This window comes from Necator americanus, chromosome I (genome assembly GCF_031761385.1).
Source record: "Necator americanus strain Aroian chromosome I, whole genome shotgun sequence".
Classification (NCBI taxonomy): domain Eukaryota; kingdom Metazoa; phylum Nematoda; class Chromadorea; order Rhabditida; family Ancylostomatidae; genus Necator; species Necator americanus.
The window spans coordinates 15,083,515-15,100,016 of NC_087371.1; the positions used below are offsets into that span (position 1 = coordinate 15,083,515).

The 16,502-nt window shown below is 40.0% G+C and overlaps 4 protein-coding genes across 5 annotated transcripts; 3 read left to right on the forward strand and 1 right to left on the reverse strand.

Annotated features, from left to right (window-relative positions):
- Positions 1 to 11: 11 nt before the first annotated feature.
- Positions 12 to 2,753, reverse strand: RB195_005605 (uncharacterized protein; the record flags this gene model as incomplete). Its single annotated transcript, XM_064178208.1, has 12 exons — positions 12 to 64; positions 190 to 316; positions 389 to 538; positions 622 to 736; positions 1,043 to 1,197; positions 1,250 to 1,372; positions 1,468 to 1,575; positions 1,643 to 1,744; positions 1,866 to 1,970; positions 2,048 to 2,168; positions 2,281 to 2,355; positions 2,596 to 2,753. 12 exons carry the CDS (start codon positions 2,751 to 2,753, stop codon positions 12 to 14), a joined length of 1,392 nt encoding a protein of 463 aa, XP_064035279.1.
- Positions 2,754 to 2,989: 236 nt separating this feature from the next.
- RB195_005606 (uncharacterized protein) lies at positions 2,990 to 9,195 on the forward strand (the record flags this gene model as incomplete). Of its 2 annotated transcripts, XM_064178210.1 has the most annotated exons (23): positions 2,990 to 3,037; positions 3,208 to 3,279; positions 3,543 to 3,750; positions 4,099 to 4,334; positions 4,608 to 4,677; positions 4,733 to 4,808; positions 4,883 to 4,984; positions 5,078 to 5,237; positions 5,300 to 5,368; positions 5,468 to 5,537; positions 5,618 to 5,678; positions 5,786 to 5,879; positions 6,027 to 6,122; positions 6,201 to 6,394; positions 7,167 to 7,282; positions 7,384 to 7,462; positions 7,513 to 7,633; positions 7,938 to 8,085; positions 8,180 to 8,375; positions 8,429 to 8,495; positions 8,607 to 8,747; positions 8,907 to 9,025; positions 9,135 to 9,195. In XM_064178210.1, 23 exons carry the CDS (start codon positions 2,990 to 2,992, stop codon positions 9,193 to 9,195), a joined length of 2,604 nt encoding a protein of 867 aa, XP_064035280.1. The 2 variants fall into 2 exon arrangements, with proteins under 2 accessions (XP_064035280.1, XP_064035281.1); XM_064178209.1 differs by lacking the exons at positions 2,990 to 3,037; positions 3,208 to 3,279.
- Positions 9,196 to 9,376: 181 nt separating this feature from the next.
- RB195_005607 (uncharacterized protein) lies at positions 9,377 to 11,147 on the forward strand (the record flags this gene model as incomplete). Its single annotated transcript, XM_064178211.1, has 8 exons — positions 9,377 to 9,508; positions 9,568 to 9,680; positions 9,762 to 9,878; positions 10,172 to 10,265; positions 10,351 to 10,431; positions 10,614 to 10,694; positions 10,916 to 11,027; positions 11,086 to 11,147. The coding sequence occupies 8 exons, from the start codon at positions 9,377 to 9,379 to the stop codon at positions 11,145 to 11,147; spliced, it is 792 nt and encodes a 263-aa protein (XP_064035282.1).
- Positions 11,148 to 11,727: 580 nt separating this feature from the next.
- Positions 11,728 to 16,335, forward strand: RB195_005608 (uncharacterized protein; the record flags this gene model as incomplete). The annotated part of the gene is made up of 13 exons (XM_064178212.1): positions 11,728 to 11,797; positions 11,857 to 11,924; positions 12,004 to 12,068; positions 14,229 to 14,299; positions 14,457 to 14,526; positions 14,588 to 14,707; positions 14,778 to 14,877; positions 14,935 to 15,051; positions 15,107 to 15,238; positions 15,327 to 15,386; positions 15,628 to 15,739; positions 15,804 to 15,862; positions 15,913 to 16,335. 13 exons carry the CDS (start codon positions 11,728 to 11,730, stop codon positions 16,333 to 16,335), a joined length of 1,467 nt encoding a protein of 488 aa, XP_064035283.1.
- Between the last annotated feature and the right edge of the window lie 167 nt (positions 16,336 to 16,502).

A 16,502-nucleotide genomic window follows, 5' to 3' on the forward strand; every position in this document is an offset into this window, starting at 1 on the left:
TACAAACATCACTAAGTCTTCCTCTTCTTTGCTGCAGGCCTTTCAAACACAGGTCTAACACCAGCTGAAATACGTATCATTATGAATAAATAATGCACAAATGAATAATTTCTAACTTCTAAAACTAGTTTAAAATTAAAATTGCAGAAAACAAAGTACATATAAAAGAACTGGAAAATGAAATCCCACCAGCTTTCTTGTTAAAGAACTGCACATTGAGATTATTGGCACTAGCCCATACACCTTGATGATCTGTCGTATCTTCATTGGTAAGATGGGTATATTTGGTACGTGATGCTTTTCCAAAATTTTTAACCTTCAACGAATCAATATACGTGCAAACAGAGATCATTTCTGAAAAAAGTTAATTCAGAAAGAAAACCCATACCTGCATAACTTTGGGAAGCACAGTCTTGTCAAACACATCATCTGCCGTTGCCTCAGCGAAGTTTCTTTTATACACCTCATCCTCTTGATCCAAGAAATAAGCACCACGATGGTAATACTTTTGCAAGAACTTGTACTTTCCTTTAATAGCCTGTAAAGCGAAGTCATAGCTGATACAAATTTTTTGTAAAATTGTTCGTTGAAACGCATTTCAGAAACTTAGAAGGAGTTTACCTGGTTGGTAATGATCTTTGGATTCGCCCGCAGAAATTTGACACGTTCCTCCTCAGACATGTTATGAATACGCTCATATTCTGCCTTTTCTTTGGCCGCTTGTTCACGCTCTTCTCTAGAAAAGAGCCGCTCAGGACAAAAAAAATGAAAGAAGTAGAGAAAACGGTCCTCAGCTTATTAAGAGGGCATTTCGGTCACTCGCATAAAACAATTCTGCCCCGAATGTATATATTCAAAAACTCTGTTATTCCAAAAGTCATCAGTGGTGATTTCACTCGACCTGGTACGTGCCTACTACTCACAACCGAGTACATGACAAGACCTTTGATTGCAAAAAATAATAGATGCATAGTGGATTTGTGTTTTGTACTGAGTGAAAATTGCAAAGACCTAAAAACAGAGAGCTCACTAAAGAACTCACCTATTTCTTTTGAGCCGTTTCATTTCTCTTAACTTCCACATTTCGTAGGCAACATTCTCGCTTTCGTCATCTGTCACAACCGAACCGAGATCAGCATTCTCCTCTTTTTTTCGTTTTTCCATTTCCTCCTCTTCACGGAGAACTTGTTGTACTAGCTATAAGGAAATATCCTATCAGTCGAGACATTTGGCATACATGTTTACAAACCCGAATGCTGTCCTTCTTTCTCTCCTCTTTTTTCCTCTCCTCCTCTCTTCTCAATTGTTCTTGTTGTAGCTTTTCCTTTTCTGCTTCGATTAGAGTAATACGGTCCTTCTTGCGAACAAAAACCTAAAGAACTAACGAGAAGTGTTCCATTTATAGGAACCAAATGACATAATATCAAACAGCGAGTAAATTATTATTCGATATATTCAGTCTCCTACAGGCTTTAACCGCGGTAAGGTGTCATCGTCTTCTTCTTCACTGGATTCCTCTTCGCTCTCCTCTTCATCCTCATCCTCTTCATCTTCTTCTTCCTGCTTGATCTCCTCCTGAAATGAGAAAGGAGAGGTCTACGGATTGCTACTTCAGAGAACCAAATATTTACGAATATATCACCTTCATTCGGATCTCCTCCAGCTCCTTCTGCTTTGCTCGTTCCCGGAGCAGTCTTCGGCGTCTTTCAAACTCTTCTTCATCACTACCAATATCATCTTCTTCCTATAAAAACTTTGCCTCAAACAAAAGATGTTTGGGCTTGCTGAGTAAACGAAACTCAGACATCGATATGCGCGCTACAACCAGGGAAAAAAACGAACAGCTGATTCCGAAAAAAACATACTTCTTGTTGTTGCTGCTGTTCGAGATCAAGCCTTCTTAGTCGTGCTCTCTGTCGACGTTGCTCGACTACTTCTGCATCCTCGTCGGACTCTTCCTTTTTCAAAACCTAGCACGAAAATCTCAGAGTGAAGTAAAGTAGAGAGTCAATAACTAAAGGACTCGACAAAATTAAGAATGGATCACCTCAGGCTCTTCAATGACGCGACTACCTCCTTCATCACGATGTCGATCGCGCCGTTTCTGATCGCGGTCGTCATCCTTATCTCGTCTGTGCTTGTCTTTAGGTTTTTCTTCCTTGTCAAATCTATAAGTCACAAAAGAAGAACTAAAGGAAAGTTATATGTCATTTTACTAAGTTGAGGACGATTATTTTTACAAGAATGGAAACTGTTCTGTGAGACGAATACTCTACACACCTGCTCTCCCGCCTTTTTTTGTCCTCGCGAGCTTCTTCGTCTGAATCTGACCCACCCTCCCTGGCATAATTCGGCCTGCAATATCCTTTAGATTTTATATGTTGAAGTAAGCTAGAGAGCTCAACTCTAATGAAATACCAGAGTCTTACTGTAGCACTCTTTGCATGCATAATTATCTAGATATATGAGATTCGAAAAAAAAAAACATAAATTGTGAACCATCAAAAGAAAGAAGCACGAACAAAAACTAGTCACTTTTCTACGGATATTTCTGACACATGGGTAGATGAACAATCGTTTAAATATGTTTCTCACATTTTTCCGGCGATGTATCTTTGCACTTTGACTTTCTGCATGACTACTTGTCCTTTTTCATTTTTGACAGGGACCGCTCCCAAAGTAGGAAGACGTTGGGGACCATAACTGCGTTGGTCACCTTCCCGTTGTTCAAAACGAGGTATATATTCCCCCATTCTAGAATAAAACTTTTTAAAGCAGACAACACGTATAGAAGAACAATAATTACGTGTTCATTTGAAAAAGGGAAAAGGATATAACTGGAAGAAGTGAACGGACATTGCAATACTTAATAATCTTTAGGTCAAAAAATGCTGCAACCGACAGAGAATAAATGACCGAAAACACCTCTATAATTGTCCGATAAACAATAGAATAGCAACAGAATGAAGTTCAATTAGTTGCATCGACAATGAAATCGTCATCCACAAAACGCAATGCACTAGAGACTTTGAAGCAGGTCCACAACCCGAAAAAATAGATGTAAACGAAAAAGAAAACGGCGAAAACAAATAAAATACAAGTATGGAGAAAAGAGGAAAACTTCCCAGTGTCGAAAATTGACGGGACGAGTTTTTGTCCAGGTCACTAAACTGCGCGCTTCTTCTTTGTTGCACGCTACGTTGTCAGTCAATAGTTCCATGGCTTAGTTTCGAAATTTGTGGAAGCTGTTCTGGATGTTTTGGTGCTGCTGTTTGTAAGGTGCTTCTAAACGATTATTATAGTTATATTCCCAAAACGAGATTACTGCTATTAGGCGCTGATAAGTAATTGACTTAGGATTGCTCCTATAAGTGCGTTCGACAAATTACAACGTCTAGTTTCCATCTACCAGAAGTCTGTCGAACGATTTTTTGCTCTGAAAGTATTCTGGTCAAGTGATTCCTGCTGATACATATGGCGTTCCTTAATTTGGCCCTTTAGTTTGGCCTGAATTTAATATATTAGCATTTATCTTGTTATAGATGTTTCGAAAGCCGACAAAAAAGAGTGCAGCACGTAGACGAACAGACGGATGGGACGACAAGGAGGATGCTGGGAACACAGCTGAAACTGCGCCAGTAATCGCTCCACGAAAAGACGCTGTTCCAGCGAAGCCTTTGGATGACGACGATGACGTAGACACGCCGGTATCGAAACCACCCGCTCTTCTTAGTTTTGACAACGATGAAGGTGGCGATACAGCATTGCTCAAAGTATAACTTCTGGGGAAAATGTAGTTAGTGGGTGACGGGGCACTCAGTGGCGAATTCGAAGCTCTAACTCTTTATTTCTCGAAGCTCTAACTTACTTTTTCTCTTAGTAACGTTAGGTTACATGTCATAGATCCTCTACGACTAATGCTTAGGCCTTTGAGCCCCGATTGAATTAAGCGTTTACTTCGAACGATAAGGGAGCCACTGAGTGCCCTACCCCAACTACAATTTACCCTATCTTCTAGCCCTGTTTTGCACCGACAAATTAAAGAAAAGGATTTTGTTCCTAGCGTTTGCTTGCAAAAAAATAACGTTCTTTTTCCAGGTGCCGATGTTGATTTCGTCTTGAAAAAGAACAAGAAAAAGGTGAAAGAGCTGAAACGGCTACAAAAACTGGAAGAAGAAGCCGAAAAGGAACGGCTTCGGGAGGAAGAAGAACGAAAAGAAAACGAACGGAAAGAAAAGGAGAAGAAGAAGAAAGAGCGAGAGAAGAAGAAGGAGAAGGATAGAAGAGAAGCGAAAAATCGATACTTGGACAAATATCGCGATTGTTCCAGCAAAGTAAGTTCCTATTTGTTTCTTATCATATTTTGCCTGGTGCATCTTCCACGCGATATTCGCAAATCCGCTTCTTTTTTTGGATCTCATTACATAGAACCTCTTTTCTCGATATTCTGTCTTTTGATATCTGGAAGTGATCGCAATCACTTTCAGGGACTTGTTACTGGTTCTTTTCCTACTATTATGTAATTTATACGTAATTTGACACCTTTATTTTGCTATGAATATTACTTACATTTTCAAACATACTTTTCCTACTATTCTCGGATTAAGATTAAACCGCCTCTCCCCGACAGCGATGACGAAGTTGATGAAGCCCATTCGAAGTTTCCTGGAACAATATGTAGGACTTTGGTGAAGTTACAACTTCAAGAAAAAGATCCTTAAATGTAATTTAGCTTCGATACCTGATTCCCGGGCGGTGTATGAAGCGAAGAAGAGACGCGAGCGGATGAGGAGGGAGGGAGCTGATGGGTTAGTGATAAGTGATAGTTGTTGTTGTTTATTTGTTTAAAGCTGTTCATTGTGGAACATATGTGCTCTTGAAGGATGATCCCCTTGGATGATGATCAGAAACTAGCCGAAAAAGGAGTCAGGTCTAGGCTAATACGAGAGGATGAAAATGACGATTCCGACGAAGAAGCGCCAAAGTGAGTTTTGGTCGTATTTTCTTTTCTTGTACTACCTTTTGAGGTGACATCAGCAACTCATTCTTAGTTGCGTTCTCAAACTCATCTTCTTAGGTTCTATTCATCTCGAGATTTACTCCGAATGGAAGAGGAACGTCGTCGAGAAGAGCAGGATCATTTTTTAGAACAAGAACAAGGTGACGAAAGAGAAGTAGACGAAGAAGCAGACGAATGGGAGAAGCAACAAATTCTTAAGGCTGTCAGCAGACATACGGTATGGGAACATTCTTCTTACTTATCTCTTACTTTATTGGCGAAACTTTCTTCTCCACTTAGATCGGCCAGATTCGAGCTGATTACGATAATTCCACACGGCTGTACCGTCAAAGAATGCAGGAGTTTGCGGTATGTCTGTCACATACCTCCTTTCCTTTCTAAGCTTGTTCATAATGTGCGCAAATTAAAGAATGGAAGGAAAAGCGCTGGAAAATGTGTAGTTTTCAGATACCTGAAGCCACTGACATGGACATTGATATGGATGGCATCGTGGAAAATTTCAAGGCAAGAAGCATTGGTTGGTAGTTTAGCTCCTTCCTTCCTTCCGTACCTGCTTGTTTTCAGTTTCAAGTTATTCTTTTGATGTATGAGATTTAGGTCCAACTAATACGGGTGGTACTATAACCGTAGAGGACATATTAGCGAAACTGAAGTCTTAGTGAGTGTTTACTTTGCTCTTCTAGCACTTTCTTTTTCACCTTAAAATCCTCGACTTGTCAGCAAATCGATTTTCCTTTGTTTGTTTCAAATTAGGTTCGCATTTAGTACTATTGACCGAGAAGAAAGATTAAACGCAAGAAGGCATGAAGTATCGAAGATTGAACAAACTATGGAAGAAAATAGGGAAACAATTAAAAAGGTTGATGGTCCATTTATAGTTAGCACTTTAGCACCAATAGGTCTTTGTAAAAGATTAGTAATTTCTGCTTTTCACTCCCTCCTATTGGGGGAATAGTGCAGTTATATTGGTGGTGAATTTAAAAGATAAGAATAATTTATGCTTCAGATTGAAACCGACATGCCTGTCCTGGCGAATAAGTATGCGATGTATCAAGAGCTGCGAGTGTACTCTCGTAGCCTCCTCGAATGTCTCAATGAGAAAGTTCGTTCATGAATTTTGGAAACTATGAGTATAAACTCCCTTCTTCTGCCTTACTTTTACATATTCGAGACATTTAAGGTTGCTGAAATCAACGAACTTGGTGATAAGCGTCAAGCTTTAGCGAAAGCTAAAGTGGAAAGATTAACTAGGCGTAGGCGACGTGATATACGAGATGCTTACAATGATTGCGTGACAGCAGCTGCGGGGAAAAATCCGTCGATGACAAGAACTCCAGACGTGATGATACGAGTTGCAGAAAGGGATGCAAGGAGGTTAGCAACTATGATTTTGCAATCTGAAGATACTTCATCTGAAAATTACAGATTTCTGGTTTCGATTTCTTGCAAGAATAGAAGTCGGATCAGCTAATTTCGGTTTCACATTACAATTATATGTATTTTGTATGTATTAGGGTGGATGTCAAGTATAGTAGGGTCAAAATGACACGAACACGTACACAGTTGCGTACCCGGCTTCTCTGGATGCGCATCGATGGAGCGTAGTGGCTATGAGCTTGGTGAAACCTTTGTTGGCTGCAGTTTGCCACGGTTCCGCCACGGCTGCAACTGCTGCCTCTACCGCGCCGTTTCGAGCGCGTACGCAAATGCACCGCAACTGCACTCGTGATTTATTTCGTTTTGACCCGACTATACTATGTTTCAGATATGCGAAACTAGTCAGACGTCTTTTGAAGAATAAGCGTTGCAACACCGAATTTCCACTGCAAAATTTCACGGAACAGCTTTGATTTCACAGTGATTTTCCACCCACTTTTCCCCATATCTATTCTGATTTTTCCTTACATCTTGCGTTTTTGTAAATATTACGCTTATTTCCTTCAACAGAAATGGAAGCTACTAATTTTTGTAATCTACACCCTCTATTTTTTGCAATCTCTATTTTTTCCATCCGCAATGGAAAGAGGACATGTCCCAACTTTCTGCTTCGTCTTGTGCAACTGTTTGGTTCTTTTCGCTTCTTTTCCCCTGTTTTTCTTTCACTCACATGTATTTTTTGTGTAGAGTAGTTAAAGCAATGCTTAAGAGCTAGGAGACGTAGAGAGCGGGAAGGCACACTTTCTGGTATTTCGCACGAAGAAGGACTTAGTAGTGATGATGATGAACCAACAAGTCAACAGCTGGCTGACCAAGAAGCTGCAGGTGAGAACCTCCCTGACTTTTATCTCTTTTCAAAATTACTTTATTGGGAGAATAATTCAAGTCATTCACATCGCTGCATCATTTCAAATGCAAAATTTTAGTTGAAATTGACAACGCACTCCGCATGGTATTTGTTGACGCCTTGGATGATTATGCTCACTTGCGGAAAGTGTTGGACAGGTTGGTGTAATCTTCAAAAGGAATTGAAGAGTTCTCTGTTTGGTTTCCAGAATGATCGATTGGTTTGCTGTTGATGGGACAACGTTTCAAGATGCTTACGTACAGTTGTGTATACCGAAGCTTGCATCGCCTTATGTACGTATACAACTTATTACTGCTGACATTTTGAACGTGAGTTTCTTCTTCCGTTGTGCCTGTTATACTTCCATTTTTAATCTGTATAGTTTTCCTTTTTGAGGTACTTCAGGCTAAGCTTTTTTTTTCTAGGTTGCTCCAATATCCTTCCAATCCTTGCAACATTTTTCTTGTATTTACACTTCTGATTCAAGTTGAATTGAACTATCATAAATTCGCATTTCTCACATATTCGATCCTTTTTTCAGTTATCATTTAGGTCTTTCTCTTTCCTTCTTTTCATCCAAGTTTGCTTTCCAATTTTTTTCCTTTTGCTTTACCAGCTACTAAATTATTCCAGAGGGATGACTTTTTGCTGTCAGCAATGCCATGGTACATAGATTGCCTGCAAGCTGCTGAGGGCAACACTGATGTTGATCCTAAGCACGAAATTATAACTGGGATTATTCCTTTAATAATTGAGAAAGTGGTACTCCCATTCTTGACAGGTTTGTCCACCCCTTGACTAGGAATTCTGTTTTTTTTTCAGAACGTAAAAACTATTACTTTTGGATTTTCCTTCAATTCTGTTCTTTTCTGCAGATATTGTCAACGTAGAGTGGGAGCCGATGTCGCTCAAACAGTCGCAACGTCTGGGAGCTGTTCTTAGTGGGCTTTCTGACTACCCTAAATTAAACGTTGATGAAAGCAAATCATTTGCTGTTTTGGCCGCCGCTGTGAAAGCGAAGATCAGCTCAGCAATTGACGACGATCTGTTTGTACCCATTTACTCTAAACAGTAAGTTTACTTCGTACTTTTCAACGGTTCCGGTCATAGTCTTTATACTTTAGATCCATTAAAAATCCAGCAACTGGATGTGCAGCATTTTTGGATCGGCAATATTGGGCTGCCATTAAGGTGTTTTTGCTAATCTACTACTCGCCGCCTGTATCTTATTCTTTTTTTCTTCCTTGTTGTTTGCCTTTTTCTGATAATTCTCTACACATATAATATATGACGTATTTATAGCTTCTTCGTGGTCTTCGAGCATTTTCATCATTTCTAAATCCGGCCATTCGCCTGGAACTGATGTTAGACGGTGTTGTTAATCGGGTATGCGTTGTAGCTTTGGAGACTGGTATTTTGGATGACGCTTCGTGTGAAAGGAAGGTAAGGATTTTGTCAAATGCATTGCATTATTTTAGGACTGAAAATCTTGCATATTTGTAGTTTTGCTATTGCTCGGTTGCCGTCTTTTCTGAGATTTTTGACATTTTTTTCTTGCTAGTTTTCCTATAAGAAAAGATTATTTTACCTCTTCCACTTCAGGTGCGTGCTCTTTTGGGAGAAATTCCTGAAGAGATGATCGAGACGGCCAAGCCGGATTCATTTCGTAATCTCATCCGATGTTTAGGACGAGTAGTGGACGAACAGAAGGCTGCCGGAAGGTCCCATACTTTTATTCTTGACTGTTCCTCATATTAAGAATTTCCTGTGATACAGGAAATATTGGAATCAAATTTTGAAAGCAAAAGTCTAATTATTTGAGTTTTTTAGAGGTTACTACAGAGATGTAAGAAAGTACATAGAGAAACTGCAGAAGAAATCCTCCGAGTGATCCAGCACGTGCTACCGTTTTGTTTCATTCATAGCTTCTCTGATATTGTTAAGTTAAATAATAAATTCTTTGCATATTTCGTTTCCTATATCTTCGAGTTCTCTCTCTATTTACTGTAGTTATGCTGTTGTTGTAGCTACTTTTAGTGGTGTTTTCTAATGCTTTGAAGATAATTTATCAGATGTCATGGCAACGTATGAGCATAGTCATCGATCGCTACGAAAGGTTAGCGATCGGTGAGCTGCGTGACCTGCGCAAACTTCAACGAATGGCAATGAATCCGAACACAGATTCTGTGTCTGTAAGAAATCAGGTGAGCTCTAGAATTAGGACAGGTTCCGTGATTGTCAGAAGGTTTTTTTTTTCTTATAGATTGATCGAATAGGGCAACACCTTCAGTCAGGCCTCGCCCAATTATTAAATGAACGTGGAACTCTTGATGCAGCTGGACAGGATCTATTTGACACACGAGTCGACTCTATTAGGTCCGTACGAAGCATTGCATTTAGCTCATTGATGACTATTCTTTCTGTTTATGACAAATCATCTAATGATTTCTATTACAGAAAACAAATACAATCTGCCATCCATGCCACAGCTTCATTGCCTCCGTTGGAATCGAAAAACCCATTTGATGAAACGGATTCAGATGACTCGAACCCTTACGAAGCGGAGGGAAGGAGGTAAGACTGTTGTTTTTCTTGATTTTGAATATTAGCTCACATTCCAATTCTGATAGGTTTGACTTGCCCACTTCTTGGCATTTTTCTTTGGGTTGGATTCAGAGCTACCATTATTTTTTCCCAGGCATTTCGTCCCTTATCGTTTTAGCTTTGTTTCGATTTGTCCAAAAGTAGATTCTCTTTTTCTTAGATGCTTTATTAATCAGGAATGTGAATTTTCTTTCAAAATTTCATTTTCTTTCTTTCTTTATCCTTCTGTTAAATTTAAGAAGCGATGTACATATACTTTTTAGATATAAGCAGGAAACAGATTCCCGAGCCCTCGAACTGAAAACAAAAGCAGAAGAAGCGAGAATGGTGGCTGAAGCTACAGCAAAATTAAATAAGGTTAGTTGTTCCAAAATTGGGTTTTCGATAGGTAAAAATGCTGAAAATGGAACAACTAGTTCGCATAGTCATCGTCATTTCTAAGGATATGCGAGATCTGGAAGATATATTCGCTGAGCTAGCTACGATTGTTCACGAACAACATGAGGTCGTCGACTCTATCGAGGTGAATAACATGGAAAAAACTTCAGAAATAGACTAGTTTCTTAGTTTAGTAGGACAGAACCAAAAATTATATAGAGTAAGTCAAGTTAGAAATTCGAGCTTTGGTACATTTACTTTGAGCTGAATTTGTTTTTGCTCATTTGGGTACATTTCTCATCAAATTATTTACAAACAACGTTTAAGGAACACATTGAACGAGCTACTCATGATATCAGTCATGGTAACGAGCAGCTAAAGAAGGCATTGAGAAGCAAAACGAATCATGTAGGTGCTCTTTAGTTCTTCTACCATTTGCAACATTTCTATCCAGAAATGTGCGTTACAACGCAACGAATTCATGGCATGAGCATATAACTACAATGTTTTCCTTTACGCAATACATCAAAGAATTTTGAAATCTCGCTAATCTAGTAATTCCTCATAGTAATCTATCGCATAGTAACGGTCATTTCAGTCGAAATTCGAAACTAATTACATGCATTCAGGCGACCGTTACAGCCGCTGTGGTGGGTGGTGTAGCGGTTGGTGGTCCTGTTGGCTTAGCAGCAGGATCCGCTCTAGCTGGCATAGGAGCTGGAGTTGCAGGCTTAGTTGCAGGTGTATTAGCGATAATACAGTTTTATTATTTTGCTTCACTCACTTAGTGAAACTTCAGGAATCTATGGAGGAAAGTGGTTCAGAAATTCAGTAAGAAAGGACTGTGATATTAACAACTAAAAGTGCTTTTATAGTATTTGTCGGTGATTCCCAGATGTTCAGTCATTCCTTGAGCGTTTTCTCAAACTATGTGATTTGTTCATAATACGTAAGCTGTACAATGAAGAATCTTGCAGTTGGTAATACGAGTTAAAATAACATGCAGCCGTACTTTCCGCTTGTCTAAACTGCTTTATTGATGTGATCGAAATCCATGAGACATGAGTACAGCTTACTGTAGCTTGCGTTGTTACCTTAGTAAAGTCATTCTCATGCACTCTTCACTGTTCTTATTAGCATATCATTGAAATTACATGTATGTGTATGCAAGCTTTTGCTGTTAATTTCAGTCGTTATCCTGTGTTATTCTGGTCAAAAGTGCTACCAGGAGATCTAGCCATAAAACGATATGAAGTACTCTTTGTGATTCCTCTCTGTCTTTCCATCTGTACAAACGTTTCGCCAAATTTTCATTAATAAATTTTTTTCTCGATGTATATGGACTGATTCACCAATGTTAGCCTCAGTTGTTAAATTATTTGCGCCTCTTTTTTTTTGTTTCTATGCACAAACTTTCACAACTATTTGCATTTTTTCCTAGATGGCGGTCCTTGTTGAGACTACCCTGGGAGATCTCGTAATTGACTTATATGTAAAGGAACGACCAAAATGTAAGTTCGTACATATTAAAAATTGCACTGGACTACGATGAAGGGGATTTTTTTCTTAGGTTCGCTCAATTTTCTAAAACTTTGCAAGATGAAGTACTACAATCTTTGTCAGTTCCACACAATTGAGGTTTGTTTTAGACGATTTAACACCAGCTAAACTTGAGTATTTGCTAAAATGACTAGTATTAACTAATTAATTAATTTAGCAAAACTACGTTGCCCAGACGGGTGATCCGACAGGAACTGGAAGAGGCGGAGAGTCTATATTCTCGTAAGTTTTTTTTGTTGTTATCGACAGCATAGTCGAACAGAAAGGGTACCGCCACTGCCGCTTGTCTCACTCCAGTTCCCACTTCAAACGGTGTAGTACATCTAGCTTGAATCCATCGGCGCAAGCGCATTGAGAAGACGGCCTCGGTGAGGAGAGTCCGAAGCGGCTTCGAAGTTCAAAAAAGCTAACTATAGATGCTTCGAATAGCACTGCCACAATTCAATCATTCTCCTCACAATAAACACTTGATCAATCGTCGATCGACCAGGGCGAAAGCCGGCTTGCTCTTCACGGGCGATTTCTTCGCGATATCGGATTAGTCTATCCAGGATGATCCGCTCCAAAACCTCGTACATTACAGTGGAGAGGGATCACAACAGCGTGTCTCCACGAGTCAGGACCCGTTCCATCTCCTCCACCACATTTTCCATGCTCCATTTTTTTGAATTCAGACCAGAACCTCCGACTTCGTCCGTAGCTCCTCGCTGACCGCAGTGTATTTCTGCCTTTGGGCGTGCACGAGTTCAGAGACTGACGGCGCTTGTCGGTTCAGCAAAGTGTTAAAATGTTCCTTCAAGATGGGCAGGGTTGCTTCCTCGACAGCGACTCCGTTGGTGGTGTTCAGGGAAGGCGAACATCTCTTCATCTTGCCGCTATACTGCCTTAGCAGAGTATAGGCTTTTCTCGGGTTCTTGTCCTCCCACGCCTTCTCAAACTCCTTCACTGTTGACGTCCATTCGTTCTCACGATCACTTTTCAGCTGACGACGCAACCTCCTTCCCAGACACTTCTCCTGATTGAAGTCACCAGTAGTGCGGTCAATACATACAAAACTGCACGTGGATATTGCCTTTGCAGATGATGCGGTGGTCGGAATCGAATGCGACGTCCCAGACAGCTCTAGATTTTCGGATATCTGACAAAGAGATGTTCTTCGTCAGAATGAAATCGAGTTGAAACTGAAAACTCGGCATCTTCCGCTTTCGCTGTTCTTTTGGCGTTAATAGGGTTGCCCCTTGCCATGTAAGCTCATGGCGTCGATGATTCCTGTTAAACGTGGATGCAGTGATGAAATTCGTCTGATCGCAAAGGTCTATCAGACGATTTCCGTTGTCCTGTGATTCCTCCATAGAAGAGAACCATTTCCCAAGCACATCGGATTATTGTTTAAGTCCCATCTTTGAATTCGCATCAATTCAGACAATTACCGCCTGCTGGTTTGATATCTTGGATATCAACGTAGTGAGTTCATCATAAAACGTGTCCTTGTTGAGGTGCTCTGCGGTCTCCGTAGATGTGTGAGCAGTTACGATCCAAGTTTGAGTCCTCTGCGATCTCGAACTCGTACAAAGGTACATCTTGACGACGTTGAACCAAACTCCTCTACCAGGTTGTTGCAATTGTTCCTAACAGCCATTGCGCAGCCTCCTACTTTCCTTCCGTCAGCATCGCCGCAGTAGCTGGTGTAATTGTCGATACTAATGAGAGGGCGATTGCTGATGCATGTTTCCTGCAATGCAGCAAACGATGCAAGCAAATATCGCAGAAGTCTGGATAGAGCGGTTTGTTAGAGTTCACTTGGCAGCGACCGACAGTTCAGTGTTACGATGAGATGGATGTTTGTTGCCAAAGATTCCATGTTTCCCTCAGGTATTCGACAATGCAGGAACGGGCTCTGGCATTGTGCTGTACGACACCACCTTTCTGAAATGTTTGGGAAGCTGTTGTCATATAAAAGTGCAAGTTATATTGTTCGTACGTTCCCAATGCGTATACCCAAGTGCTAGATTGTGTTTAGTAAAAGCAGGACCACCACTTGCAGGTAATAATCAAACTTATGTACGCGGCCCCAGGAACGAGTATCTTGCCTGTACAATGACTTGCGGTGACTAGTCTATGTACCAAGTGTTTTTATCCTCGAAGACCAATTTTGGTACCACTTCATCGGGCCCGGAGCGATAAAAGGCTTGGTTGTCGCTAGGGTAGTTTCGAACCGTCAATCGATCGCGCAGACGCACCAAAACCTCTTACGAAGTGCGCTACATCTGCCCAAATATTGCAAGAATATAACTTCATAGAATCATAACTTTCTTCAACAAAAAGTTAGAAAAAATATTTCCTGTTGGTTCTTTGGGACCACACTGATTTGTTCCTATTTAGGAATCTGTATGGAGAACAAGGACGATATTTCGAAAAAGAGGATCTGCCAAAGATGAAACATACACGATTAGGTGAGATGACAGAATTTGAGCCGTTGCTTTAATTTCTGAAATTTTCCTTTGTTTTCCAATCAGAACTGTTATCGTTTCTGCAAGCTTTTTGCACTGCTAGGTTGTCTTATGCAATGAAGTTCACTTCAGAGAATTTTGGTGCTACTGTTTTTTTTAGGCATAGTTTCCTTTGTAAATAATGGCAACAATATGCTCGGGAGCCAGTTTTTCATTACTTTGGGAGAAGCGTGAGTATTGATTACTGAATAACTCTTGGATCCCACTATTTTTAAACGTCAAACTTTTCAGGTTGGACTATCTCGACGACAAACATACAATATTTGGGCAAGTTACAGAAGGTTTGGACACTTTGGAGAGGTTTAACGACCAGTTATGTGACCACGAGCACAGGCCTTACAGAGATATTAGGTTGGCTTGGTGATTTAGAATTCATAATATTTAATTTGTGACTGCGTCACGAACTGCCTTGTATTCGCAGAATTGCTCATACAATTGTTCTTGACGATCCTTTTGAAGATCCTAAAAGATTGGAATATCCTCGCAGATCGCCATCTCCTACTTTTGAAATGCTTGTCAAGGTATCATCCTAGAAGTACTATAGATTAGACATGATAGCTAACAGATATTACGTTCAGACCGACAAAATCGCTCTTGACGAAAACATTGACGATTATGAAGGAAAAACTGCAGAAGAAATAGCAGAAGAAATCAAAAAACGTGACATGGCTGAGCAGGCACAGATTCTTGAGATGGTAAGAGTTCTATAGTTGACGGAATACTTCACTACATTAAATCTCTTCAAAATAGGTTGGCGATCTAAAACATGCTGATGAGGCACCACCCGATAATGTACTCTTCGTTTGCAAATTAAATCCGGTGACAACGGATGAGGATTTGGAAATAATTTTCAGTCGATTTGGAAAAATCATCAAGTGTGAGGTCAGTCCCTCTAGGTGCTTTTGAATATTTCAATTGACTTTCAACATTCAAGGTATTAAACCAATTGACGAAAGTTTAAGGTTTTCAGGTGATTCGAGATCGTCGTACGCAACAGTCCCTACAGTATGCTTTTATTGAATTCGAAGATGTGAGTGGAAGAGTAATTTTCAGTTAAAAATTGTTAAAACAGATACTTAACGGTATCATATTTTAATTTACGATACATGGAATTCTACCTTTTTTTTGATGTTCCAAACACCAAATGTCAGTAGCATCGAAGAGATTTTTCTCACTGAGTTCCACTTCAGGTCCAATAGAGTGGGAACACAAGTAGTTCACAAAACATAACCGAATCAACCTTTCAGATTTTAATTATTTTAGTGTTTTAGCCTAAGAGCTGCGAGCAAGCGTTCTTCAAAATGGACAACGTATTGATTGACGATAGGCGTATTCATGTGGATTTCTCACAATCAGTTGCTAAACTGCATCAGTGGGACAGAGGTGTGGATAGAAGTGTTCTAGAATGCCTTAAGGTATTAAGTTCACTAAGCCGGTTGCAATTTAGAAGGAAAAAGTGCTGATCGGTCTGAGGATAAAAGAGAGACAGAAAAAAGGAACGATAAGGTAAGATTCAGAAACAGACAATGATTTCTCTAAATCAGTTGTTCGTTTAGCTCCGCCGATCGCCTAGAAGAAGAGATAACTCTCCAAGAAGGACCGTAGCGGATGAAGAACGACGAAACGAAAAACGTCAAGAGCAAAGACTATCTCCTGTACGCAGAACGGATCGAAGCCCAGAAAGAAAACGAAGAGAGCGATCACGAAGCAGAGATAATGTACCACAAAAATACCGTAAAGATAGAAACCTTGAAAAATCTAGTGGAAGAAGATCCAGAAGCAAAGAACGGTCGTCTAGAAGAGATGATAGATCGAAAAGCAGAGAAAAGACACGGGAAAAACAGAGAAAAAATAGAAGGTCAAGCAGTAGAGAGAATCGAAGGAGCAAGGAACGAAGTCCAAACCCGGAACGAAGAACGAATCGATCAGGCGATCGTAGTAGATCACATTCTCCATCTCGAAAAAAGCATCGAAAATGAACTGATTTTTGTTGGTATGGTGAATACCTCTCCGTTCGAGTCTCAAAACTGGTCTCTTGTTGTTTGTTGATGAATGATAATTTTAATTTTTCTTCTCAAACACAGGAATCAGGAATGAAAATGTTATAACTGGATTCTAATGTAAGATCACAATATCGTCTCATAAC